General features: G+C 45.0%; 1 protein-coding gene across 2 annotated transcripts; it reads right to left on the bottom strand.

The window, feature by feature from the left end:
• Positions 1-1,276: 1,276 nt before the first annotated feature.
• Positions 1,277-27,915, bottom strand: LOC108701101 (protein HEATR9-like). 2 transcript variants are annotated; one of them, XM_041575953.1, is made up of 13 exons: positions 27,808-27,915; positions 24,342-24,490; positions 23,695-23,812; positions 23,559-23,618; positions 22,465-22,521; positions 19,323-19,453; positions 13,593-14,599; positions 13,269-13,388; positions 7,090-7,163; positions 6,577-6,628; positions 5,788-5,874; positions 3,711-3,802; positions 2,351-2,604 (listed from the first exon to the last, which is right to left on the bottom strand). In XM_041575953.1, exons 7-13 carry the CDS (start codon positions 13,740-13,742, stop codon positions 2,502-2,504), a joined length of 678 nt encoding a protein of 225 aa, XP_041431887.1. In that variant the 5' UTR covers positions 13,743-14,599; positions 19,323-19,453; positions 22,465-22,521; positions 23,559-23,618; positions 23,695-23,812; positions 24,342-24,490; positions 27,808-27,915; the 3' UTR covers positions 2,351-2,501. The 2 variants fall into 2 exon arrangements, with proteins under 2 accessions (XP_041431888.1, XP_041431887.1); XM_041575954.1 differs by lacking the exon at positions 2,351-2,604 and adding an exon at positions 1,277-1,771 and having other exon boundaries at positions 22,465-23,618.
• Positions 27,916-27,969: the final 54 nt, after the last annotated feature.

Here is a 27,969-nt window from a genome sequence, read left to right as displayed (position 1 = left end):
AATCCGAATCCTGCAGAAAAAGGCCGAATCCTGGCTGAATCCCGAACCGAATCCTGGTTTCGGTGCATCCCTAATAGATACATTTGCCCAGTGTTGATTAATGACATCCACAAGGTAGAGTCCCACTACTGAATCAGACATCATGTATGTAAATACAGCACTTCCGTTCCACCCATTACCTGACCCTGGTACTGCCAGGCTTCTCTTACACCTGTGGTACAGAAGAGATCCCCTTACTCTTATTGTACATCCAGGTTCCTGTCAGGGGCGCTCAGCCAATTAGACGAGTTGAGGCACTCGCCTCAGGCGGCAGCACCCCCCTGGTTGCCAGGGGCAGCAAGAATGCAGCTCCTGGTAACTAAAAGCCGAATTTCCGGTTTTCAACCAGGAAATTTGGCTCTTCTAGTGCAGAGAGCGCAATTGTGCTCTCTGCACTAGCGACGTGGACACCCCTGACCCCCGAAGGTGGGGGTGGCGGGGGTGCAGCAAAAACTAAGGCAGGATCGCCCCTGGTTCCTGTTTTACTTGCCCCTTATACTCGTTACCTTCTTACAGGCCGCCATTAGAAATCACGGGGGCCCTGTACAACAAAATTTTCAGGGCCCCCTGGGCCCCACCAGCCCCATCCGTGATCCAGCCAACTCCACACAACATTTAAAAGACCAAACAGACATCAGTGCTAAAAAAGGTAACCCCCACACACAAGTTATAAAAAGCTATTGATGGTCAGGGCCCCCTTATAAGTTTAAAAAAACTGTGGTGCCAGGGCCCCCCTACAAGTTAAAAAAAATAATTGGTGACCAGGAACCCCCCTTACAAGTTAAAAAAAAAAATGGGGCCCCAAAGAATATTTTTTTTTAAAAAAAAATCATTGGTTCCAGGACCCCCCTTACAAGTTAAAAAATTCCTCCTTTCGTGACTTTGGGTCTTTTTGCAGCTTCAGGACTTCAATTCCGGCTGTTTTTGTGGCTTCGGCTCTTTTTCTGCCTCTTTGGGACTTTGGCTGTTCGGCACTTCCGCATTTTGGCTGTTTGGGAAATGGCCGCACGGCTTCAGCGCTGTCAAGGGGGGCCGGCTCTTTCGAAAGTGGGACACTTGTACCTCCTGTCCCCCTCTACCTTCTTATGATAGACCCTGACCCAGTGGCTTAATTAATAATTACAGGGCCCGACAGCAATTTATTTTTCAGGCACCCAAAAGGTCTAGAGATTGACCGGTTTTACCAATATTTATTGAAATTCTATATGAATTAGGGCCTCATGGGGCCCCTATACTTCCTGGGCCCCCCTGCAGTCGCATGGTCTGCTTCCTCTGTAGTTACGTTACTGGCCTGACCCCCACTACATCAATTATGCCTGTTCTTGTGTGTTGCCTTCCACATTATGTTATTTTGCTCCCCTAGGATACAGATCCTTACAGGGCTCCCCCTGAGAGTCCAAGCACACACGTTTGTATAACCTTTTCAAAACTCTATTAGACTCTATACAATCTTATGTAGAATTTAAAACTTTATTTTCCTGTAGAATGTGTGACCTGAAATATCTTTGGATGGACATGTCCATTGCAGCCTTAGAATTAAAGCTAGTCCTAAACATTACAAGGAGGGACCCCTTAGGGAAAGTGTTGATACAGCCCTTTGCTTCATTTTTGCCCCTTAGATAGGGGTCCCAGTTTTCCTGCTAAGCCCTAAATACTGTCTCTCACCACTAATGGATTTTGCTTGGGTTTGGCCATGCTCTGTTCCAGGATCTTCAAAGCTTTGGAGGCTTCTCTGAAAGCATAAACAAGAGACGTGTAGTGAGTCCAGACTCTATGTCCTCTCGGCAAATTACATCGTAAGTTTTACCAGGCTAGGGGATAATGTGACCTGCTCATGTAGGCCTGTAATAAACTTTGGTTGCGGTTAGTTCACAGTGCAGCTGAGAATATGGGAATATGGCTACCTTCATGCTGCCTGCTCTTTAAAGGAGAACTATTGCGAAAAGTAAATTTTAATATATCTTATAGGGGGGGCTCCCTTTCCTAGAAGATGTATTAGAGCTCACTCAAATAACTGATTCCAGTATTAACAAAATGACTGCCTTTTGCACAAATTCTGCATGTAGAGAGACATGATGTCTGGTGATTTTAATAGAGTGAGCTGTGATACATCTTCTAGGCAAAAGAAGCCCCCCTATAATATATATTGGATCATTCACTTGATACCCAACTCCTGACTGAAGAGAGAATGAGGAGAAACAGATGCTGATAGAGGAATAGTTAAGATAAACTTGATTTTTTCAGAAATGGTACAGAATTTTTAATTGATTTTATTTACAACGTTTCTTATTTCAGTATGCTGAAGCTAATATTAAATTTTCATTTTCGCAATATTTCCATTTCATTTATTAAAATAATACAATTATACCATTATGCAAAAAAAATAATTGAATTATAAAAATATAATAAAAACAACCAAGCATTGGATCTGGATGCAAGCAAGGTAAGGAGTTGATTCCAGTTTAGGGGCCTGATCCCTTGGGAAGTTTCAGCCCTATTTGATAGTGATGGGTGAATTTATTGGCCAGGCATGGATTTGTGGCGAATCTCCACGGCGAAAATTTGCTGTGACAAAAAAAAAATTGCTACACGTCAAAATTGTCGTACCTCAAAGTTATTTTGACTCCTATTGACCTCAATGCATTTCGCAAATTTTTCGCTGTTTAGCAAATTTTTCGGCGAAACAGGATAGATTCGCCCATCACTACTATTTGATCTACCATTTGATACTATATTTGGTGTTATCTGATCATGCATTAGTACCACTCTATGTTTTACAGTTACATAGTAACATAACAATTAAGGTTGAAAAAAGACAAACGCCCATTAAGTTTAACCTTTTAGTTTTTTTTTACTCTGCCGAACTGCCAGTTGATCCAGAGGAAGGCAAGAAAACCCATCTGAAGCCTCTCCAATTTGCCTCAGAGGGGAAAAAATTCCTTCCTGACTCCAAAATGGCAATCGCACTAGTACCTGGATCAACTTGTACTATGAGCTATCTCCCATAATCTTGTATTCCCTCACTTGCTAAAAAGCAATCCAACCCATTCTTAAAGCTATCTAATCTATCAGCCTGTACAACTGATTCAGGGAGAGAATTCCACATCTTCACAGCTCTCACTGTAAAAAACCCCTTCCCAATATTTAGGCGGAACCTCTTTTCTTCTAATCGGAATGGGTGACTTTGTGTCAGCTGGAATAGTTCCCCTTTAAACACTGTTCCATGATAAATATCATGGGTTGCTAATCAAAAGTGTTATGACAAACAGCCACACCTTCTAACCTAGTCATGCAGGCTCATCTTTGGAATATGTTGACAGTATCCTTTCAGTCACAATCCCATGACCTGTGTGGGTTTTTGGGACACACTGTCAAACCAAGTGATTAGCCACTCATCTCCTGCCACCACCTAATTGGTATAAGTTATTTAGAATATCATTAGTGATGCCCAGCAGTAATAGCATTATAGCCCCAGTCCCTGCCTTCCTTGATTCAAAATAAGCCCTAGCATTTAAAGTACACAGAGGCCCAACCAGCCTCCACTGCATCTTACAGCAGCCCCTCTGGCAATTGCCAGAATCTATGGATTGTAAATCTGGGCCTGCAACATATCTAAAACAACAGTAAAGATGAGTTGGGTTATCAGCTCTTCAGCGCATCCCAATAAATACCTTGCCAGACTCCCCATTCCTTGTTCCTTCTCCTTAAGGTTTCTTAGAACTGAGGAATCCTTCAGGTCAAGAGAGCAGAATAATCGGACAATCTGGGAGAGAAAAGAGAAATTCTCTGGTTATGATTTCAGACAATAATTAAAATATGGGGTTGTTTTCTCTGGAAAAAAAGGAGCTTGCGAGGGGACATGATTACACTTTACAAGTACATTAGAGGACATTATAGACAAATAGCAGGGGACCTTTTTACACATAAAGTGGATCACCGTACCAGAGGCCACCCCTTAAGACTAGAAGAAAAGAACTTTCATTTGAAGCAACGTAGGGGGTTCTTCACAGTCAGGACAGTGAGGTTGTGGAATGCACTGCCGGGTGATGTTGTGATGGCTGATTCAGTAAATGCTTGGATGATTTTTTGGACAAACAGAATATCAAAGGCTATTGTGATACTAAACAATATAGATATGGGTATATATACTTTATGTGAAAGTAGGGAGGGGTGTGTGTATGGATGCTGGGTTTTCATTTGGAGGGGTTGGACTTGATGGACTTTGTCTTTTTTCAACCCGATTTAACTATGTAACTATATTTCGTCAGCATTTAGTATCACTCACTCTGTGTTAAACAGGTAGTTCTGTGTAATGCTCATATGGTATAAGGGATAAGGTATCCCTACTGTAAATTATAAGGCTATTAGAAGTCACTGAGGGGTTCTTTGACCAAATAAAAGCACAAGGCTGCAGGCTGAGTTGTACAGGGAAAATATCACTCATGTATTATAAGGGATAATGTACCCCCTACTGTAAAGGATAATGATATTAGAAGTCACTGAGTGGGTCTGTGACCATATAAAGGCAAAATGGCTGCAGGCTGAGTTATACATGGAACTCTGAGTATCACTAATGTATTATAAGGGATAATGTACCCCTACTGTAAATTATAAGGATATTAGAAGTCCCTGAGGGGTTCTGTGACCATATAAAGGCACAAGGCTGCAGGCTGAGTTATACAGGGAACTCTGAGTATCACTAATGTATTATAAGGGATAATGTACCCCCTACTGTAAATTATAAGGATATTAGAAGTCCCTGAGGGGTTCTGTGACCATATAAAGGCACAAGGCTGCAGGCTGAGTTGGGAACTCTGAGTATCACTCATGTATTATAAGGGATAATGTACCCCCCACTGTAAATTATAAGGATATTACAAGTCACTGAGGAGTTCCGTGACCACATAAAAGCACAAGGCTGCAGGCTGAGTTATGCAAGGAAATTGAAGTACCACCCATGTATTATGAGGGATCATGTATCCTTGAATTTATATTTTAAGGCTATTAGAAGTTACTGGGGTATGACCATATAAAGGCACAAGTCAAGATACAAATGACATCACAAAACACCAATTATGCATTATGGCAACACTATATTGTATAATCAGACATTTTTCGAGTTGTTTATGGTTGTGTGTATTATAGTAAGCATACAACTGGGCATATGCAAATTTTAATTGCACATCAGGTGTAGGTAGCACTGCAGTGGTTAAACAGGTTATTTTGTGAGTCCCGCCTCTCAGCCAATCAGCATCTGGTTTGTGAGATAATGGACAAACAAGGCTTTATGACACACGATTAGTTATGGGAGATAAGGTGGGTCAGTCAAACAATTTAGCATAGTTGAAGAGATAAGATTAGTACATAGTAAATAGAAGCAAACAACTGAGCCTGCCTGATGTCAACCCAAACACTGTATCCCACAGGGGCACATTCAGGATCTTCTATGGAAACGGCAGAGATGATTTTGGGCCGTTTTTTGCAGCCCAAAAATGTATTGCTGCTCCTCTGAACCTGGCCCCATAGATCTGCATATGGTATATGCATTGGCTGCAAATACAATTGTGCATATAGTTGCGTGAAAAGTGCCTTGAAAGTCTATGGGGATGATTTGGGCACTTTGGCACCTCGCTTTTTGGATATTTAAAAATGTGATGGGCAAAGATAACCTTAATTAAAACCCCCAATTAAATCTGGCGCCAATTCCACAATACTAGAAATAGCAAAGATACAGAGATCATACAGTACCTGTATACGAACAGATTCGCTCTGGTCTGTATCCAACATGTTCAGCAGCTGGCATAATATAAGCTTATGTCGCAGCCCTAGTGCAGCCTGAAAAAAAAAATCAGTTTAAATAGAGCAAGCATTTAGAATTTAGTTCTGTCACTGTTATCAGTAAGCTAACGATCCACTTCTACCATGTTAAAGACTTTAAGACTAGGGCCACACGGGGGCCAAATCAGCTATCTTAAATACAATGGCTGATATCAGCCCTACTGCGGGCAGTAGCCTCCTCAATTTTCTGCATTCGTAACTGCTGAATTGCCTTTGGTGCATGTAGACTTGGTGGGTTTTGGTTGAAAAGCAGCAAGCCTGCATTTTAAACAGAAATCCACAAAAGCCTGTTCACGCCGAGCCGATTCAATGCAGAAGAGAGAGGAGGCTGCTGCCCGCGGTAGGGCTGAAATCCCTGAAAGCCAGTATATTTAAGCTGACTGTTTTCGACCACCGTGTGACCCTAGCTTTATATGCATACATACAGTTTCAGACTGGGCTTCCTAAAACCCACCAGAAAGTCTGACATCAAGAGCCCACTTTTTAGAACAATTAGCTGTAGATAGTGCTCAATGTTATAAGTGTTATACCTATGAAGGGAATTAGAAAGGTCTTCTTGGTTGTGGCCGACTAAGGTCTTGGAGGTCCTCTTGTACTCTAGCAGGTCAGTCCACCCCTGCATATATACAGCTACAACTGGGATGGTACAAGGTTAGTCAGGGGTCTGACACACTTACCTTAGAATAAGGGGACACTTACCAGAGCTAAAACTGCTTGTGTCCTTCTCTTCTCACAAGGATCTTGCAATTGGCTGTGTCAGAATTGGAAATGTGCATGTAATTATATTAGTAAATAAGTAATGAGTGGAATGAGCAATAACAAATGTACTTAAAAATGACAGCATGAATAAATGTATATAGGCTTCAGATGGTGTTTTCAGTAATGGGTGCTGGTAATCCTCCCTCTTGTGGTCACACTTAGTAGTTTAGCATTCTAAATGCTAATAGGTAATTATGCAGATTATAGGCAGGAGGAAAGTGCTAATCAGGGGAAACATGCGAAAGTGTGACTCTTGCTATGAGATGTTGGTTTCACTGTATTCCATATTCTTGCTACAGAAATATGTATTTAGTGTCTGGGATGTTATTTAATTGTATTAATAAAAGTGGCAGCCTGTTTGTGTTAAGCTTCCCATTCCTGCTTGTAATGATTACACTTTAGTAAGGAGCAGAGAGCCTATAAAGAAAACATAAGCCTTCTGGAATCACTGACCTCTCAAATGTATCCCACATGGATTTATTCATTCCCAAAGATTCCACTGTTATTCCAATGGACTTTCTGATAACCTTTAAATCACAGAGATTGGAGGAAGTAATACAAAAAGATAGGACATAGAGTGTAAGTGTGTCAAGACCGCCGGGAGCGCGAGGAGTCGCGTCCGCTCCCGGCGGCGAAGAATTCAAGATGGCGGCGCCCAGTCAACCCACGTGGGTTCCGACGCCGGCGACGTGACGTCAGCGCGGCGCGACGGTCGCAGGCGCGCTGGCGCAAGGGCGCCAAATTCAAACATAAAAGGACGCCTGAGACGCCAAGATGGCGCCCGAAAATAGGATTCTGTTCCCTGAGAGTTTCCTGGGTTCCCTTGCGGTTTTCCCTACTTATATCTGCCTGATTCCTTGTTGTGACCCTTTGCCTGGACCTGGACTTCGCTGATACTCTGCCTGCTATTGACCCCCTGCCTGGACTTTGGACTTTGATTATATTCTGCCTGCCTTGTGACCTGTTGCCTGAACCCGATTACCCTTTCTGCTTAATCCCTGGATACCACGATCCTGATCCCTCCTGAGGGGCTTCCTCCTAGATCCGGACTACTCCCCAGAGGGGGCTCCCGGCTCCCTGACATTATTTTCGGGCCATGGATCCTTCTGAGGAAGCCACACCTCATGTCGGACGAGCGCTCCGCGGACTGGCATCCCGCATGGAGGACTACGAAAACCAGCAGGTTCGCATTGGGCAAGCACTCGATGTCCTGCTAGCTCAAGTGCCTTCTGAGCCTTCCACTGCTCCACCTACTGGAGATCCCCCCATGGCGGCAGCCCCTACGAACGCAAGCTACCCGACAGGTGAGCCTCGCATTCCACCTCCCCCTCGCTTCAGTGGGGACCCACAAGCCTGCAGGGGGTTTGCCACGCAATGCCAAATTCAATTTGAGTTCCAACCCACACAGTTTCCAAGTGAGCGTTCCAAGGTGGGGTATGTGATGTCTCGATTGGAAGGCAAGCCACTAGAGTGGGCAACGTCTCTTTGGGAGAAGAATTCCCCGCTGACTTTTGATGTTAAAGACTTTCTCCAAGCTTTTCGTTTAATCTTTGATGCTCCAGGTCGGGTTACGAACGCCCCTGCCCGTCTCTTGCAGCTCCGGCAGGGAAGCCGCAGTGTCAATGACTATGCTATAGACTTCCGAACACTGATGGCGGAGACTTCCTGGTGTGATGACGCTTACAAGGCTGTATACTACCAAGGCCTATCCATCCGCATCAAAGATGATCTCGTCTCCAGAGAGACTCCTGACACCCTGGAAGGGCTGATCGCTCTATCCATTAAAGTGGACACTCGTCTCAGAGAGCACCAGGTGGAGAGAGAGCGCAGCAGACGATTTTCTCCCTTGTTGGCCCCTCGCTTTCAAAGGCCGATTCTGCAAACACCCGCTGTTCCTGTGACTCATGTGTCGACGTCCCCCTTGGAGGAACCTATGCAAGTAGGAAAGACTCGCCTCTCCGAGCAGGAAAGACTCCGAAGACGTATGGCAGGTCTCTGTTTATACTGTGGTGGGCATTCCCATTTTGCCAACGCCTGTCCTGCCAAAACCAAGAGTTTTGTACCCCGAGGTATGTCTCAGGTTTCTCATGTAGGGGGCATCACTCGAGGTCCTCTGGAGAAGTATCAAGAAAGTTCACGCAGACTTCTTCTTCCTTTGCAGATTCACCTGGCAAGTAGGTCTATCTTCGAAAGGGCCTTCCTCGACTCCGGAGCGGATGGCAATTTCATGGATGCCTTTTTTGCCGAACGCATGAAGATTCCCCTGCTTCCATTATCTTCACCCCTGCGAATTACCGCCATAGATGACAAACCCCTGGAGTTTGAATTCGTCACAAAGTTCACGGCGGAACTATCTGTACAAGTTGGGGCGCTGCATCAAGAAAAACTTTCATTTTTCATCATCCCCTGTCCTTCTACTCCAGTAATATTGGGTCTTCCGTGGTTACGTCTGCATAACCCCACCATAGACTGGTCCACTGGGCAGATCTCTCGTTGGAGTTTATTTTGCCTGCAACATTGCCTTCCGTCAAAACCCCTCGAGAAGGTGAATGTCTCCTCTGCGGAATTAAAGACTTTGCCCTCCACTTACAAGGGATTTTCCGATGTGTTTTGTAAAAAGTCGGCAGAGTTCCTTCCCCCACATCGCTCCTACGATTGTCCGGTTGAACTCCTGCCAGGAGCTATGCCCCCCAGAGGGCGCACCTACCCTCTCTCTCCTGCAGAGACTACCGCTATGAAGGAGTACATCCAAGAAAATCTCCAGCGGGGGTTTATCCGCCCTTCTACCTCTCCTGCAGGGGCTGGGTTCTTCTTTGTGGAGAAGAAGGACGGAGGCCTTCGGCCTTGTATAGACTATCGGGGTCTGAATAAGATCACCGTGAAGAACAGGTACCCCCTGCCCCTGATTGCTGAGCTCTTTGACCAGCTGAAAGGGGCAAAGATTTTCTCCAAGTTGGATCTCCGGGGGGCCTACAACCTCATTCGCATCCGGGAGGGTGACGAATGGAAGACGGCATTCAACACTCGGGATGGGCACTATGAATATCTCGTTATGCCCTTCGGCCTATGCAATGCCCCTGCCGTCTTCCAGGAGTTTGTTAATGATGTGTTCCGAGATCTCCTAGGAAGGTTCGTAGTCGTATACTTGGACGACATCCTGATCTTTTCCAAGGACCTTGAAAGTCATCGCTCCCAGGTGAAGGAGGTACTCTCTCGTCTGAGGAAGAACTCTCTCTTCGCCAAGTTGGAAAAGTGTGTCTTCGAGGTATCCAAGATCCCCTTCCTAGGATACATTATCTCTCCAGAGGGATTTGAGATGGACCCCGTGAAGGTGTCGGCCATCCAGGAGTGGCCTCTCCCACTGAGTACCAAGGCAATCCAGAGGTTCATCGGATTTGCTAATTATTATCGACAGTTCATCCGGGGGTTCTCTTCCCGCATTTCACCTATCCTGGCCCTCATCCGGAAAGGGGGTAAACCCAGCCTGTGGCCTCAATCCGCCATAGAAGCCTTTCAGTCCTTGAAAGAGGCCTTCACGTCCGCTCCTGTTCTCCGACATCCCAATCCTGCACTACCCTTCTGCATCGAAGTCGATGCTTCTGAAGTCGGAGCCGGAGCTATCCTGTCTCAGAGACACTCCACTGATGGAAAATTGCACCCCTGTGCGTTTTTCTCCAAGAAGTTCTCATCCGCAGAGCAGAACTATGATGTCGGAAATCGAGAACTCTTAGCAGTCAAGCTTGCCCTTGAAGAATGGCGTCACCTCCTGGAGGGCTCTGAAATTCCTGTCCAGATTTTCACTGATCACAAGAATCTGGAGTTTATACAGTCCCTCAAGAGGCTAAATCCCAGACAAGCCAGGTGGGCCCTTTTCTTTTCCCGTTTTAACTTTGTTTTGACTTATCGCCCAGGTTCCAAGAATCTGAAAGCCGATGCCTTGTCTCGTAGCTTCACTCCGGTGGATCGTGACCCTGAGAGGCAGGAGCCAATCATTCCACCAGTCAAGATCATTGCCTCTTTGTATCCCCAATTTGCCGACCAGATTCTGGCTGGGCAGTCCTCGGCTCCTCAAGATACTCCGATTGGCATGGCCTTCGTCCCTCCAGAACTTCGCCTGGCCATCCTGCAACAAACCCACTGTTCCAGACAAGCTGGACATCCTGGTCCGGCCAAGACCCTTGAACTCTTGAGGCGCCTAGTCTGGTGGCCTGATATCCGCAAGGATGTAAAGGACTTTGTGGCTGCTTGTAATGTCTGTGCCACTTCTAAGCCTAGCCATTCCCGCCCCAGCGGGTTGTTACAGCCTTTGCCGGTTCCCTCTCGTCCGTGGACGCACCTCTCTATGGACTTTATTGTCGAACTTCCTCCCTCCGGTGGGAATACTGTGATCTGGGTTGTCATTGACCGCTTCAGCAAAATGGCCCATTTCATCCCTTTGAAGAAGTTACCCTCTGCGGTGGAATTATCCCAACTCTTTATTAAGTACATCTTCCGCCTGCATGGTTTCCCGGTGGAGATCGTCTCCGACAGAGGCACCCAGTTTACCGCCAAGTTCTGGCGTTCTCTATGTAAAGACTTGGGAATAACACTTAAATTTTCATCTGCCTACCACCCGCAGACGAATGGGGCAGCTGAACGTGTGAACCAAGCCTTAGAACAGTTCCTGAGGAACCACGTGTCTCTTTGCCAGGACGATTGGTCTGACCTCCTCCCGTGGGCAGAGTTTGCTCATAATAATGCATGTCATTCCTCCACAGGAAGGTCTCCATTTATGGTGGTGTATGGACAGCACCCTCAAGCCTTTCCTCAGGACTTCGTGTTGTCGGACGTCCCGGCTGCAGATGATCTGACAGCCCATATGCTTGCTATTTGGGCTGCAACCAAGTCTAATCTGGAGAAGTGTGCTCTAGTCCACAAGACTTTCGCGGATCGCCGTAGAAGGCCCTCTCCTCCCTACAAGGTGGGTGATAATGTCTGGCTCTCTTCCAGGAATATTCGCTTGAAGGTGCCATCTCCCAAGTTGGGTCCGAAGTTCCTGGGTCCGTTCCCCATCTTGGAGATAATTAACCCCGTAGCCATCAGACTTCAACTCCCACCAGAGATGAGAATCCCCAACGTGTTCCACGTCTCCCTGGTGAAGCCCACCGTCTCCAACCGTTTCTCTGGTGTCCAATCTCCTCCTCCTGCTGTCTCTGTGGAGGGTCAACAAGAATTCGAGGTGGAGAGAATCCTTGATTCCAGAATCTCCAGAGGGTCCCTTCAGTACCTCATCCATTGGAAGGGCTTTGGCCCCGAAGAATGCTCTTGGGAGGGACATCGTGATGTGCATGCTCCTCGTTTGGTAAGAGACTTCCACTCCAAGTTTCCCCAGAAACCAAGTCCCGGTGGTCCTGAGGCCCCCCGTGAGGGGGGGGGTACTGTCAAGACCGCCGGGAGCGCGAGGAGTCGCGTCCGCTCCCGGCGGCGAAGAATTCAAGATGGCGGCGCCCAGTCAACCCACGTGGGTTCCGACGCCGGCGACGTGACGTCAGCGCGGCGCGACGGTCGCAGGCGCGCTGACGCTGGCGCAAGGGCGCCAAATTCAAACATAAAAGGACGCCTGAGACGCCAAGATGGCGCCCGAAAATAGGATTCTGTTCCCTGAGAGTTTCCTGGGTTCCCTTGCGGTTTTCCCTACTTATATCTGCCTGATTCCTTGTTGTGACCCTTTGCCTGGACCTGGACTTCGCTGATACTCTGCCTGCTATTGACCCCCTGCCTGGACTTTGGACTTTGATTATATTCTGCCTGCCTTGTGACCTGTTGCCTGAACCCGATTACCCTTTCTGCTTAATCCCTGGATACCACGATCCTGATCCCTCCTGAGGGGCTTCCTCCTAGATCCGGACTACTCCCCAGAGGGGGCTCCCGGCTCCCTGACAAAGTGTTTGTATCACAAGAAAGAGGAAGGATTAGAGAAAAGGTTGAATGTTAGATACTGTACCATTAACCTATAGAAACCAATCAGCAGGTAACATTTTTGGTCACCTGAATGAAAGCAAACATTTGATTGGTTGATATGGGTTACCTGGACCTTTCTTAAATTCTTCTATATAAATTCTATTTCTGGAGCAGCGATGGAAGTGAAATTGTAATGATGTTTCAGCCATTCCTCGACTGGGATTAATATTTAGAAAGGTTGTGGACACAGGAAAGAGAAGGGAGGAGGAGGATCAGGGAGGAGCTATACCCTGCCCTAGGACATCACAGAACTCACCATAACTGGGAGGGTTCAGGGCCATTACTTTAGCTTAGCCCCCAGAAGGCAAATGGCGGTGAGGGATATTGGAGTTTGGGTAGGAATTTAAAGAATTGGTTGCAATTGGTATTTATGGGATATCAAAGAGGAGGGACTAAGATGTAATTTAGTATTGGAGATCAAAATAGTTGTTATAGTCAACTTTCATCCTGTTAACTGGTCCATCCTGCAGTCAAATAACTCATCCCTTTTAGGAAAGCGCACTACTGCTTTATTCCATGGTGTGCTCATGTAACGTCATCTGCAGGCTTTCATTTGCCACAATCATGGGGCTGTGACATGTGACAAATATTTTTAATCGACTGGCCCACTACAGGCCCATTTTGTATCTCACCAGTAGGGGGTCGCTGTGTATCTTCTGCTTCAGTACACTGTACACCTCTTGCTCAAGCCCCTGTTCCCGTATTCGCTCCAATCCAATATACTTCAGCCACCTGGAGGCTTGGATCCTGTGCTGAGATCATAGAAAATGTCTAGTTACTACACTGCATTAGATGCCAAATATTTCTGTCCCATTATAGTAGTGGGTGTTTTGGGCAAACAAATAATATGTACCATGGGAAAAGAAAGTGAGATAACAACATTTGCAATAACAGGAGAAAGATCACTCCATTCTAATAATTTACCCAGTCCTATAAACTAGTGAATAAAACTTAACCTGGAACACAATAGAATGTAACAGTTGGTCCATGAGTCCTTTAGTAATTCTGTTATTGTACAACTGTATTTGACCAACCAAGGAACCAAGGGCCTGTAAGAAAAGAGCAGACTGAACCCATATACAGAAAGATTCACAACATAAACACATAAACACATAGTACAGATGGAACAGGCAGGCAGAGAAAGCAGTCAGGTTAGGCTGAGGTGGATTAAAATAAGCCCATGCCCTTCACTATAGTGATGTGCTGGTCCTACGGGTTTCAGGCCAACTTCCACACAATCTTCGCAGGCCAGGGGATTCAGGCTGAATGCAGGTTGACTTTTTGTCATCCTGCTCATTGCTACTTTACTATAACAAATACAGTAAAAGCCTTCTTGGAACCAAGACTACTGCTATACATATAGCACAGAGTTATCAACCAGGGTATGACTTGGCATCCACCAGGTCCTATGCCCTTCTTTGCACCAGTGATCCAAGTAAATACTGGTGAGATGCATAGGAGTGGGGGAAAAGGTTCTCACTATGTCCCATCTATCTGTGGGTTTTTCAGCAGAGGCTACTCAGTGACTTTTACTTCTCCATGCCACTCATGTTGTAAACTCACCTGAATTATATGGATAGGTTGAAGGTGGGGGTGTGGTTTGACTGTAACCTGGTGTGGATCATTACTGGTCATTGCCATGTTATATTGGGCCATAACATAAACATGAAGAAATAGAGAGTGAAATATTTGTGGGTGCATTTGTGCATGTATGCATGACATTGTCCTTTGCACCCACAAAGGAATCAGGAAAACACTGGAGTACAAAACAGTGAGGTCACCCCACCTTCATCCTGAACTTCATGTCCTTGTGTTCCAGGTAAGTGAGTAGATAGCAGGAAGCCTTCTCATTATGGTTATCCACATAGGAGAGACATGTGGCTGCCTGCAGTGGCATCTCATCCCCTTGCTCCCCACATGCCAAGTTCTGTTCCAAGGAAGAGACTAAACGGAACTTGGACTCCTTGGGATTAAGAGAAAAGAGAATTATTTGAAGGTTTGTTAAGGGATCACATTCAACATTTTGTCCTAGTGAAGGGCATTATGAGCAGCAATCAGCATGGCTTTATGAAGGATAGGTCATGTCAGACAAATGTGATTGCTTTTTATGATGAGGTAAGTAAGATGCTGGACAGTGGGGGCAGTAGATGTGATCTATTTGTATTTTGCAAGCGTTGATAAAGTGCCCCACAAACGAGTGCTTTCTAGACTAAGGTCTGTTGGGATTAATGAAGTCATTTGCACATGGATAGGAAACTGGCTACAGGATCGGGTACAGAAGGTGGTTGTATATGGTAAATTCTCTACTTGGAGTAAGGTTCTTAGTGGGGTCCCTCAGGGCTCGGTATTGGGTCCACTTTTATTTAACTTGTTCATTAATGACTTAGGGGAGGGCATTGTAAGTAATGTATCAGTGTTTGCAGATGACACAAAATTATCCAGTCAAATTAATTCCATCCAGGAAGTGGCATCCTTGCAACAGGATCTTGACAAACTGGCAATCTGGGCAGCTAAGTGGCAAATGAAATTCAATGTTGATAAATGTAACAACATTCATACACCTGGGATATAAAAATATCCAAGACACTTATATCCTTAATGGGACTGCACTAGGCAAATCCATTATGGAAAAGGACCTTGGAATCTTTGTAGATAATAAACTTGGCTGTAGCAAGCAATGGCAGTCAGCAGCATCAAGGGCAAATAAGGTCTTCAACTGTATTAAAAGGGGCATAGAGTCAAGGAAGGAGGGGGTCATTCTTCCACTGTATAGAGCACTTGTAAGGTCCCATCTAGAATATGCCGTACAGATTTGGTCTCCATCAGTCAAACAGGACATTATTGAATTAGAGAGGGTACAGAGAAGGGCAACTAAGCTGGTAAAAGATATGGGAAATCTTAGCCATGACTGAGGAAAGACTGGCCAAATTGGGGATGTTCACACTGGAGAAGAGGCGCTTAAGGGGTGATATGATAATTATGTATAAATATAAAAGGGGATCATATAATAATCTCTCTAATGATTTATTTACCAGTAGGTCTTTCCAGCTGACACAATGTCACCCATTCCGATTAGAAGAAAAGAGGTTCCTCCTAAATATTCAGAAAGGGTTTTTTTACAGTGAGAGCTGAGAAGATGTGGAATTCTCTCCCTGAATCAGTTGTAGCAGTTGTGTCTTTTTTCAACCTAACTTATGTTACTATGTTACTATTTAGTCTGTATTTAACCGGCTTTCCCTACCACATATGTTATACAATGTAAATTGTCTTTGTAAAAACATCACAGCTTCCTCATTGTGAAATCATAATTTTTGGAGTCATTTAATGGAACATGTAACTAATATCCACAGGTCTAACAATATATTTGACCGCATTTAGTGGTATATCAGTAATGAAAGAGGCCAACAAACTTGCCTCCGGGGCTGCTGCTGCGCCAAATACCTTTGCTCCCACGCAGTGCATGCAGCTTTAGGAATGGAACTTTCAGTTCTAGGAGGATTGAATGTACAAGGTTGTGAGAGTAAACTTAGCAAACTGTACCCTGGCATCTGGAGGAGAGGTATGCAGAATGGGTTTGCCAGGCTTATGACAGCTAGACTGATGCTGGGATTTGTATCTATGGCCTAGATAAAACTGTTTAAATACATGCAACACTATATACATAACACAGAAGAGTAAAATGTCACAACACTTGTCATGCAATGGAAGCAGAAGTTTGGGTAAATAACACCATGTTGTTTCAATTTAAAGGGATCCTGTCATTGGAAAACATGTTTTTTTCAAAACACATCAGTTAATAGTGCTACTCCAGCAGAATTCTGCACTGAAATCCATTTCTCAAAAGAGCAAACAGATTTTTTTATATTCAATTTTTAAATCTGACATGGGGCTAGACATTTTGTCAATTTCCCAGCTGCCCCTGGTCATGTGACTTGTACCTGCACTTTAGGAGAGAAATCCTTTCTGGCAGGCTGCTGTTTTTCCTTCTCAATGTAACCGAATATGTCTCAGTGAGACATGGGTTTTTATTATTGAGTGTTGTTCTTAGATCTACCAGGGAGCTGTTATCTGATTACCTTCCCATTGTTCTTTTGTTTGGCTGCTGGGGGGAAAAGGGAGGGGGTGATATCACTCCAACTTACAGTACAGCAGTAACGAGTGATTGAAGTTTATCAGAGTACAAGTCACATGACTTGGGGCAGCTGGGAAATAGGCAACATGTCTAGCCCCATGTCAGATTTCAAAATTGAATATAAAAAAATCTGTTTGCTCTTTTGAGAAATGGATTTCAGTGCAGAATTCTGCTGGAGCAGCACTATTAACTGATTCATTTTGAAAAAAAAAAAAATTTCCTCACCCTTTAAATATACATACATAGTAATACAGTAGATCAGGATGATAAAAGACACATTCATATCAAGCGTCTGGGTGAAACAGAGAAAGGCAACATATATAAAGATTAGAGTTCATGTGGACAACTGGAGTACCAGGAGACATCCCCTTAGGCCGCTGTCCTGGGAGGGGGGTGGCAGCAAAGGGAGGGGAAGCAGCAGTTGGGGGGGACAAGGTCTCAGCTGGGTCAAGGCTATAGGAACTATTGTGGAGCATCACTGAATCAAAAAATCAGCAATGTGAACGGTCCAACACACAATTTTACTTTAAGGGCTTTAGGATAAGGATGGATAGAATGGTGATATTACAGTACATGGAAGTGATTAAAGCCAAGGTTGTTTGGCTTGCAGAAGAAGGAAAGTCAAGGTCCACAGCAGTGATATGCTGGCTGGCCCAAAACACACGGTACCCAAATGTTTACTCTCAGGTCGGGCGGGTACAGGGCTGGGTTTGGGCCAAGGTCTTCCTTCCACCCACCTGCAACCTTACTGTGCCATCTTCTATTTATAGGTGTACTTGCTCTGTCTACCCCCTTTGTGATGTCAGAGATGGGGCAGGACTATAAATAGAGGAGGTTTGCCAGGTCAAGTTGGGACTCGGTGGGTTAGGGTCAGGTGTATGACGACTTTTTGTCGATCCACACATCACTAGTCCACAGTCCTTTAGTTACTCGATCACAAGGAACCTAGATACTAGATGGCAGGCCCGGACTGGCAATCTGTTTATTCGGGCAATTGCCCGAGGGGCCGTTTACATTTCATTCAAGTGGGCCGCTCCTGATCCTAATTTGAAACTGTACTGCAGCGTCCCTCCCACACTACTAACTCGCTGTTTCTGAAAGCCACGTGACACAGCCCTTCGTAAAGACTGATTCCTACAGCCAGTGTGATGCGCGCCCCCTGCATCCCAGGAGATAAAGTTGCAGACTGAAGCTGACTCAAGTCACCAGGGCAGGAAGGGAGCCAGGCGCGTAACAATAGAGGAAGCGGCTCCACGGTTTCTACTCCGCTCCTGATTGGATGAAGGCAGGAAAGAGAGGCGCAGCAACGCGACGCCGTTGGGACATTAAAAATGCCGCACAATAGAAAGTAGATGACGCTTCACGGTTGTTGCGTCTTTTATTATGTTCTTCAGGTATTTGTATTAAGGGGGTTGCATTAGTGGAAATAGCGTCATAGGTGTATGTGAGGGTTGCCCTCTGTTCTGACTGGTCTGGGCTCCTTGTTTTTTAGATCATGATAAATGTGAAACTGCTCATTGGGGTAGTAAATAGGAAACTTTTATATGTTCATGTTAATTTGTTTAATAAATTAGGGATTTTTAATTTGTTAATTCCTGCAGATAATATATTATTGACTTGTCTACAGAAATGACTTGGATAAAGCAATCTGAAGAGAAACTAGGGTATTTATTTTCTGAGCACTCTGGTTAAAGTTTTTGAAACATAGTCTATTGTTATGTATTGTTTGCATATACATGACATTGCTCTTAAATATTTACATGGGATCAGAGACCTTATAACCTTATAATGGTTCATATACAGTATACAGAAACAACACATCATCAAAGTATTGTTGCATGAATACTTTAAGAAGACACCAAATATCCCATCCACTTCACTGGGCTCTCCTTCACTCTGCTTTTTATGCTTTATGGGGAAATTTCTGCCACACTAAATCCTAGGCATCATGCCAGCGACAACCATTAGTACCCTTCCACATTTTGCTTGAAGGCATTTATATTTATAGAAAACACTGTTTTTTAAAAGGCTGAGTAATACAGGGAACTCTTAGTATCACTCATGTATTATAAGGGATAATATACCCCCCTACTGTAAATGATAAGGATATTAGAAGCCACTGAGGGGTTCTGTGACCATATAAAGGCACAAGGCTGCAGGCTGAGTTATACAGGGAACTCCGAGTATCACTCATGTATTATAAGGGATAATGTACCCCCTACTGTAAATCATAAGGATATTAGAAGTCACTGAAGGATTCTGTGACCATATAAAGGCACAAGGCTGCAGAATCTTTAACATATTTTACATTAATCACACTTAAGTGAAAAAGGCAGCTCTTTATGCACATAATATTTGCAGTTTGACCCCAAGATACGAGTGGATGAGTACAAGACCATCGTGTGTTTACATGGCTGCTTTGATTTTTTTTGCCCGGGCTGCTTTTTACTCCCAGTCCGGCCCTGCTAGATGGCAATAGACATTTATAATTACTTGGTACCAGGTCCGGACTGGCAATTTGTGTATTCTGACAAATGCTGGAAATGCTTGGTACCTCTGACTCCCAGATAAGGTCATCTTTCTGCAGAGAGGTCTCTAGAGCGCACAGAAGGTCCATCCTTAAGGCAGTATGAGCTTCTTTTAGATAGTGGGTCAACACATCTACAGTCGAGGCTTCCAAATATCCTGCAAGTGGAATCACAGCATGTATGCTTGTATCATGCCTTTCAAATTGAATTACTTAGCATTCTTCTGGCATTGCCTACCCCATACCAGAAGAGTGCAAGTCGAAAATAAAATTGTAAGTTAAGCCACACCAGTCTGCAGGCTGTGGGAATAGGCACAGCAACATTATGATCTTGTTTTTATTGGCTCTTACTTGCCCATGAAACTTGGGTCTATATGTGTGGTAAAAATAGCTCATGCAATGGCAAAACGCAATCAACAGTCACTTCAAAATCAACTTCTACAGGAACTTCAAGTCAGGCAGCTGAAGTTAGGAGAGTATGAGGCTGAAAACAACTCCTTACCTAGTAAAATTAGGGCTTTTACAGCCTCATAACGGAGAGCTTGACAGTCTTTCTTTAGCTGCAGTGAGAAGTTCATTTGTATTAATATCTTTATTTTAAGATAGTGCTGCTAATTATTCTGCACAAGGTTGAGTCCCTGTGTGCAGAGCTTACAATCTTTTATGCCTGAGTCACAGGTAGGGTTGCCACCTTTTCTGGAAAAAAGTACCAGCCTTCCTATATTCTTGCCGTTTTTCCCTCTTAATAACATTGGCATCATGCATCATTTTTACCAGGCAGGCCAGTAAAATACCGGCCAGGAGGCAACCCTAGTCACAGGTAGGGTTGCCACCTGGCCCGTATTTCACTGGCCTGGCCGGTAAAAATGATGGTTGATCCCAAATGTTATTACCGTATATACTCGTGTATAAGCCGACCCGTGTATAAGCCGAGGTACCTAATTTACCTAAGAAAACTGGAAAAATGTATTGACTCGTGTATAAGCCTAGGGGCCCCATGTCAGATTTCAAAATGTGAATGTGACCCAGCCGCAACAATTGGGGGACACTGGGCAGGTACCTGTTACTGTCTGTGACTGACTGTGTCGCCGACCGGATTTCATGTTTGCTTCCCTCTGCCACCCCTATTTCATGTTTGCTTCCCTCTGCCACTTCCCCCCCCATCTGTCGCTCTCCCCACCCTGGCTGCTCTTCCCTCTGTCCTTCCCTCTGTCACCTCTGCGCTTCCCTCTGTCCTTCCCTCTGTCACCTCTGCTCTTCCCTCTGTCCTTCCCTCTGTCACCTCTGCCCCAGCCGGACTGCCTGTGACTGCCTGTGTCGCCGCCCGGAGCAGGTCCAGGAGCTCCGGGCGGCGCGTCCTTCCCTGCCGGCGTTCGCTTTCAAAATGGCGGCGCCCATGGCCGCCACGTGGGTAGCGGCCGGCGCCGCTACCCACGTGGCGGCCATGGGCGCCGCCATTTTGAAAGCGAACGCCGGCAGGGAAGGACGCGCCGCCCGGAGCTCCTGGACCTGCTCCGGGCGGCGACACAGGCAGTCACAGGCAGTCCGGCTGGGGCAGAGGTGACAGAGGGAAGGACAGAGGGAAGAGCAGAGGTATGACCCGCGTATAAGCCGAGTTTGAGTTTTTCAGCACATTTTGGGTGCTGAAAAACTCGGCTTATACGCGAGTATATACGGTAATAGGGAAAAAAGAAAAGGCGGCAACACTAGTCACATGGCTTTTGCCCATGGGCATAGTGGGTTGCTAATAAGAACAATAATTTCCTGCTGAAGTGTGCTTAGTGCATGGGAAAACCTATGCTGACATAGTTATATTGTATCTCTCTGTACAGGCTATGAGCAAACTTAGGGGGCTGTTCCTGCTGAATTGTGCTTAGTACAGGGGAATACTTATACTGCCATAGTTTATGGTATTTCTATGTACAGGCTATGAGCAAAGGTAGGGGGCTGTTCCTGCTGAATTATGTTTAGTACAAGGGAATACCGATGCTAGTATAGTTTTATGGTATCTCTCTGTACTGGCTATGAACAAACTTAGGGGGCTATTCCTGCTGAATAGTGCTTAGTACAAGGGAATACATTTGCTAGTATAGTTTTATGGTATCTCTCTGTACAGACTATGAGAAAATTTAGGGAACCGTTTCTGCTGAATTGTGCTTAGTAAAGGGTAATAACTATGCTGGTATACTTTAATGGCATCTTTCTGTACAGGCTATGTGAGTAAAGATAGGGAATTATTCTTACGACAAGGAAATACCATTGTTGACACAGTGTGGCAGGTTCCCACAAAGCAACTGTCAGATCAGCAAGTCTTTTAAAGAAAAATAGCCGGCAGCAGTGTACAGAAAAATAAAGGCAGTTTTCTTCAATAAAAGGGTTCAAAAGCAAAATACAGTTTTCTCAGCAGGACAAAAAAAACAGTTTTTCACACACCTTAACAGGCCACAAAGAGTACACACACAGAGGTAAGGCATGTTTACTGTCAAAAAGAGCCAAATAAACAGTTACAGCACTTACTAGGCACCCCAAGGAACTTTTTTCTTGCAAGTGTTTCTCCCCAACTTTTTTGTATTTAAATGTGTGTTCACATAGTCTTACGGTATGTCTCTATACAGGCTTGAGTATTATCCATCTCAATACCCATTGCTCATCCTGAAACATTGATCTGATTTTATCAGAAAGACTGTTGAAGACTTAAAGGGAGGCAGAGGCAGAGCAGGTTTGGGCAAGTCCATCACCTGCACATTACTACCCATTTCCCTGCAGGGTACAAGGGAATACTTACGTTGGCTGTTTTGCTGAGTCTGCTGACATGGTGGGTTGCCACCCGGCCGGTATTTTAACGGCATGGCCGATAAAACTGATGGTTGATCCAAATGTTATTAATAGGGAAAAAGATAAATATATATTGGAAGGCCTGTATTTTTTCCAGAAAAGGTGGCAACCCAGTCATACTTGGCTGTGTGCAACTGGCAGCACCATTCACAAGGTTTATCAGCTGTTCCTATCATGTGGTGATACTACAATCCTGAGCAGAGTGCTGATCAGTTTCCATCTGTACATGTCTCACACTGCATCTGTGCATCTATCTAATACTGGATGAATTATTATTATTATCTTTATTAATAATAATAATACTAATAATGGGCTTTGATGATAACATACATACCGCATATTTAAGGGCAGCTACAACACAAGGATTTCTATATCCATGGAGCCCCAGTGCCTAGAAAAAAATAGAATATTACTATTTATAAAAAGGGTCTTTCAAGCAGAGTTAAAGATAAAGGAAATGCAGAAAGTGTGGTGCTTTATCTTGGGAGGAATGGGATGATATGATTTAAATCAATTAAGATGCTGTATTTGTTAAACAACTTCCAACATGTTCCATCATAAGGCCCCCTTATGTAGCTGCCTTCTCTGTCCTACCATGAAGTCCTGCATACAAGCCTCAGAGCCTGTTGAAATTAATACAGTACTGACAGCTTTAGCAATAAAAATACTGGCCAGGATGTGGTGGGAAAGTGCAGGACGGGCCAGAAAGTGATGTTAGCAGGCCAATATTGGTGGATTCTGGCCAGATTAAGGAAGAGAAGGTTGCAAGAAGGAGATGGAATTGGAATGTATTAGTGCTGTAGCGCAACAAGATGATAGAATACAGGATTAATGATATCTTAGAGCAGCATAACATAAAAGCATAATGTGCAAGTACCTGGAGATCAGGGGGTAAAAGGGGTACTCCATTCAGGGGCCCATGGCAGAGGGAAGAAAGGTTGCAGGCCCAGGGGGACAGTTGCCTGGTGGGATAATAACTGGGCCCTGACAACTTTGTAGTACAGAGCTCAATGATGCAGCAGTAGGGTTTTCTTAGTCTTGCACTCGTGATGTGCGGGCCGGCACGATACCCATGGGTAGGGCGGGTTCGGGTCAAGCTCGCTACACCTTTTGCGGGTTGCAGGCAGATTGGGTTGAGCTATTCTACCTGCTCTCTCTGTCTGCGACCTTAGACTGCCAGGCTTCTGATTTCTGGCTTCATAGGTCTATAAATGGAGGGGAAGCAAGATGAGGGAGGGCACTGGGTCAAGCGGGTGCGGGTTGGGGTCGGAAGCGGGTCTAGCTTTTTTTGACCCGCACATCACTATCCTACACATATTTGGACTGCCAGAGAGAGTCAACTGTATGTAAAAATAGCAGGATATAAGAATTATAGCTAAGCAAGATAGCAGCAGCAAGGCAACAGAGTGCTCTAGATTCCTTTTGCACCTTAATACAGTCAATACTATCCTGCAGAGAGCTGGACACGTATATTTTCTCTGCCAGTTCCTGAAAGACAAAAAAAAAGGTCACAGCTGTGCTCAAAATACATAATAGGATGGTATCAGACATACGAAAGTCTAACCTTTAGCCTTTGCCATTTCTCTGGGTATGTTTGTGAATCCAAGAATCTAGATTGACTTTTGGCTGAGCCTAGAAGCAAGAAGTTCGTTGGAGGACACATTTGCACTTTCTGCTCTGCCCTGTAATAATAAAACATGTGGCTGTGAAATACAAACAAAAACAAACAAAAAACTGAACAACTACCTGGTGCTCAGGACAGTCGGAGCATAGTCTAAAGGTGGCCATACACGGATAGATCCGCTCGTTTGGCGATGTCGCCAAACGAGCGGATCTCCCTCCGATATGCCCACCTTGAGGTGGGCAATATCGGGCTGATCCGATCGTGTGCCCTAGGGCCCAACGATCGGATCCTTGCGTTCGCCAAACGGGCGGTCGGATCGCGGGACCGCATCAACGAACAGATGCGGCCGCGATCCGACGGGATTTTTAATCCCATCCGATCGAGATCTGGCCGACTTTCGGCCAGATCTCGATCGGGGAAGCCCGTCGGGGGCCCCCATACACGGGCCAATAAGCTGCCGACACGGTCTGTCGGCAGCTTTTATCGGCCCGTGTATGGCCACCTTAATGCTTGACAGATCAGGAGATATGAAAAGAGGCTGCTGAGCAGATAGAGAAGGTAACTGAGAAAGTCCCAGTGCTGCTTACATTAGTCCTTTGCAAGACCTTGCTTTTCTTAGAATGCCGCTCTGTTTGGGCTTCACAGTTGATGCACGGACTGTCCTAAGCTGGAAGTCTCCATGTGATAAGCCTGACTCCTGGGCCATAGGGAGTGAAGGTAAAACTTCAGGGGAAGCCTGTAAATACATGGAAGAAAACATTGACTCATTCACATAAGTACAGCCAGAGTAAAGTAATGTAAACCACCAGATAGTATATCCTGTTGCAATGGCACCTTGGCTTGCTGTATTGTTCAGCATACAATAGGATCCCAAACCTTTTGAGCTCGTGAGCAACATTCAGATGTAAAAAGGAGTTGGCGAGCAACGCTAGCATGACAAATGTTCTTTGGGTGCCAAATAAGGTCTGATATTAGCCGTTTGGTAGCCCCTATGTGGACTATCACCCTACATGAGGCTCTGTTTGGCAGTACACGTGGTTTTTATGCAACAAAAGCTTGCCTCCAAATCAGTAATTCAAAAATAAGCACTTGGTTTGAGACCACTGGGAGCAACATCCAAGGGGATGGAGAGCAACGTGTTTCTCACGAGCTACTGTTTGGGGATCACTTCAATAGAGGCAGGGAGAAAATTGAATGTAGAGTGAGATAGGTTAGAATAAGTGTATGTGTGAGCCAAGAATACAAAGAAAGCTAGTATCTCAGCCATAAAGCAGGACAGGACTGGTGCTTACAATGGGGATCAGATAGGATCTATGTCACTGTGACAGAATGCTCTGTTATAAAGATAGCTAGAATCTCAGCCATAAAGCAGGACAGGGCTGCTGCTTACAATGGGTATCAGATAGGATCTGTGTCACTGTGGCAGAATGCTCTGTTATAAAGATAGCTATAATCTCAGCCATAAAGCAGGGCAGGACTGCTGCTTACATTGGGTATTAGATACCCTGAGGCAGCTCTTTCAATGCAGCCCCTCCCTCGCCAGCAGCAACACTAATGCGAAGAGCGCAATTGCGCTCTCTTGCAACAGTAAAGCCGAATTTAAAAACCGGAAATTTGGCTCTTAAAGGTACCAGGAGCGGCTTTTTGCCGCCCCTGGAAACCTCTCCGGCGTTGCCGCCTGAGGCAAGTTTCTCAACTTGCCTCATTGGCGCCGCGCCCCTGATTAGATAGGATCTGTGCCACTTTAACAGAATGCTCTGTTACAAAGATAGCTAGAATATCAGCCATAAAGCAGGACAGGACTGCTGCTTAAAATTGATATCAGATAGGATTATAGCTAGAATCTCAACCATAAAGGAGGACAGGACTGCTGCTTACAGTTGGTATCAGATTGGGTATGTGCCAAGAATACAGGTTAAAATGTTTAGCAAATCCCTTTCCCGGAGTTTACTAACAGTTACACTTTATTTTAAACTTTTAAAGGGGGATTTTCACCCCAATACTATTTTTGCCCAATAAAAGAAAAAGTCATTTTAAGTTGACACTATGCATGTTTTAAAAGCTGCAGTCGAAATGAACACTGAATTTACCATTTAGCTATTCCTGGACCTGTCAGTGTGCAACCAAACCTGCATACTAAATAATGCAGCCCACAAAGTGTTTACTGGTCTCTGCTGAGCTCTCCAAACCAAGATCTGTTTTATGCATAATGAAAGGAAGTGTATTTCTAAGCAACTTTGCTATATGTTTGTTGCACATGCAGTTATTTGCAATTGGAATTTAGTTATTTAATCCCTTGCGGTTCTTAGGGTTATGACTCTTGACACAATGTGGCAGAAGTCAGTTGTCCATTGGCTCTTTTACTTAGCTTGCTGCTAAGAAGAATCACGAGCAGCAGTGCAGAGAATAGAGGCTGTTAACGCTTAAGATTCTGTGTTTACCTGCACTCCAAGTCCTCTTATAGGCAAGAAACGCGCCTCGCAAAAGAATTTCAGATCATGCATCAGTGTATCAGGTTACCCCACACCCCACACTAAACACTCGAGCACCAACAAGTTGTTTCGCGTCTCATTCCACTTAAAGGGGTGGTTCACCTTTAAGTTGACTTTTAGTATGTTATAGAATGGCCAGTTCTAAGCATCTTTTCAATTGGTCTTCATTATTTATTTTTTATAGTTTTTTAATTATTCGCTTCTACCAGGGCTAGGGGAAGGCAGAAGGGGCACATGCCTAGGAAGCCAAGTTGGAGGTGCGCCAGGCATGATACCAGTGGCCGAACTACTGGAGGAGCAGGGGGTGCGAGCGGGCCAGGGCCACCCCCCCAGGGCCCCCCCGGCAGCCTGCACGCCATTGAAAATGTGGGCCGTACGGAGGGGGTGGGGCCCGGCTGCGCGTCACGCACCAGGGCCCGTCCCCCTCTAGGATCGCTACTGCATTATACCTCTTCTGCAGCCTAGTTCTGACCCTTGTGCCCCCACCAGTGGCAGCAATTCTGGTATTCTGGCGTCTGGTATTCTCGGCACACGCTCCCCTGTGCATGCGCCCCTTACGCACAAGCGCGTACGCATCTCCAGTGTGTACGCTAGTTCGTGCATGCGCTTATTCCCGAGGGCGATTGAAGAGGAGGCGACATAGTTGGCTGGGTTGCCTTAAGCACCCAGCCGACTTGGCCCGGCACTCTCTTCAACTAAATGTTTCCAGCTTTCACATGGGGGGTCACTGACCCCATCTAAAATCAAGTGTTTTGTAAGGCTACAAATGTATTGTTAATACTACTTTTTATTATTTATCATCCTATTCAGTCCCTCTCTTATTCATATTCCAATCTCTTATTCAATGCATGGTTGCTAGGGGGATTTGGACCCTAGCAACCAGATAAGTAAGATTGCAAATTGGAGAGCTGCTGAATAAAAAGCTAAATAAGTGAAAAACCGGTAAATAAAAACCGATTGCAATTATCTCAGAATATCACACGCTACATAATACTATCAGTAAACTGAAAGGTGAACAACCACTTTAAAGGGTTTTTTCACCTTTGCATTTACTTCTAGTATGATTTAGAGAGTGATATTCTGTGACTATTTGCAATTGGTTTTCTTTTTTTATTATTTGTGGTATTTGAGTTATTCAGCTTTTTATTCAGCAGCTCTCCAGCTTGCCATGTCAGCAATCTGGTTGCTAGGGCCCAAGTCACCCTAGTAACCATGCACTCATTTGAACAAGAGACTGGAATACGAATAGGAGAGGCCTGAGTAATGAAAAGTAGCAATAACAACACATTTGTAGCTTTGCAGAGCATTTGTTTTTTTTTTAAGATGGGGTCAGTGACCCCCCCATTTGAAAGCTGGAAAGAGTCAGAAGAAAAAGGCAAAACAATAAAAAAATAAACAATGAAAAGTTGCTTACAATTGGCCACTCTATAAGATACTAAAAGTTAATTTAAAGGTGAACCACCCCTTTAAGTTTCCAGCGTTCCCTCATCTGAGCGTTCCCTTTGGTATAAGGCTTAATAACCCCTCTAACCTGATTGGTTATAAATATGGGGAGCCTCACCTGAATGGCTTATCGGACTTTGTGGTTTTTTATGTCTGGGCTGTGCAGCGCCACATGGGTTTCCCCAAGCAGTCGTTTCCGTGGCAACTAGCTAAGTCCCACCCCCAGTCTGTGCTCCCTATCGGCACGCTGTTTACGCCTAGATGGGGTAACCCTGACACG

The sequence above is a fragment of the Xenopus laevis genome, chromosome 9_10L (genome assembly GCF_017654675.1).
Source record: "Xenopus laevis strain J_2021 chromosome 9_10L, Xenopus_laevis_v10.1, whole genome shotgun sequence".
NCBI lineage: Eukaryota > Metazoa > Chordata > Amphibia > Anura > Pipidae > Xenopus > Xenopus laevis.
The sequence above is the reverse complement of the archived record's forward strand: the minus strand, read 5'-3'. Positions and strand labels throughout refer to the sequence as shown.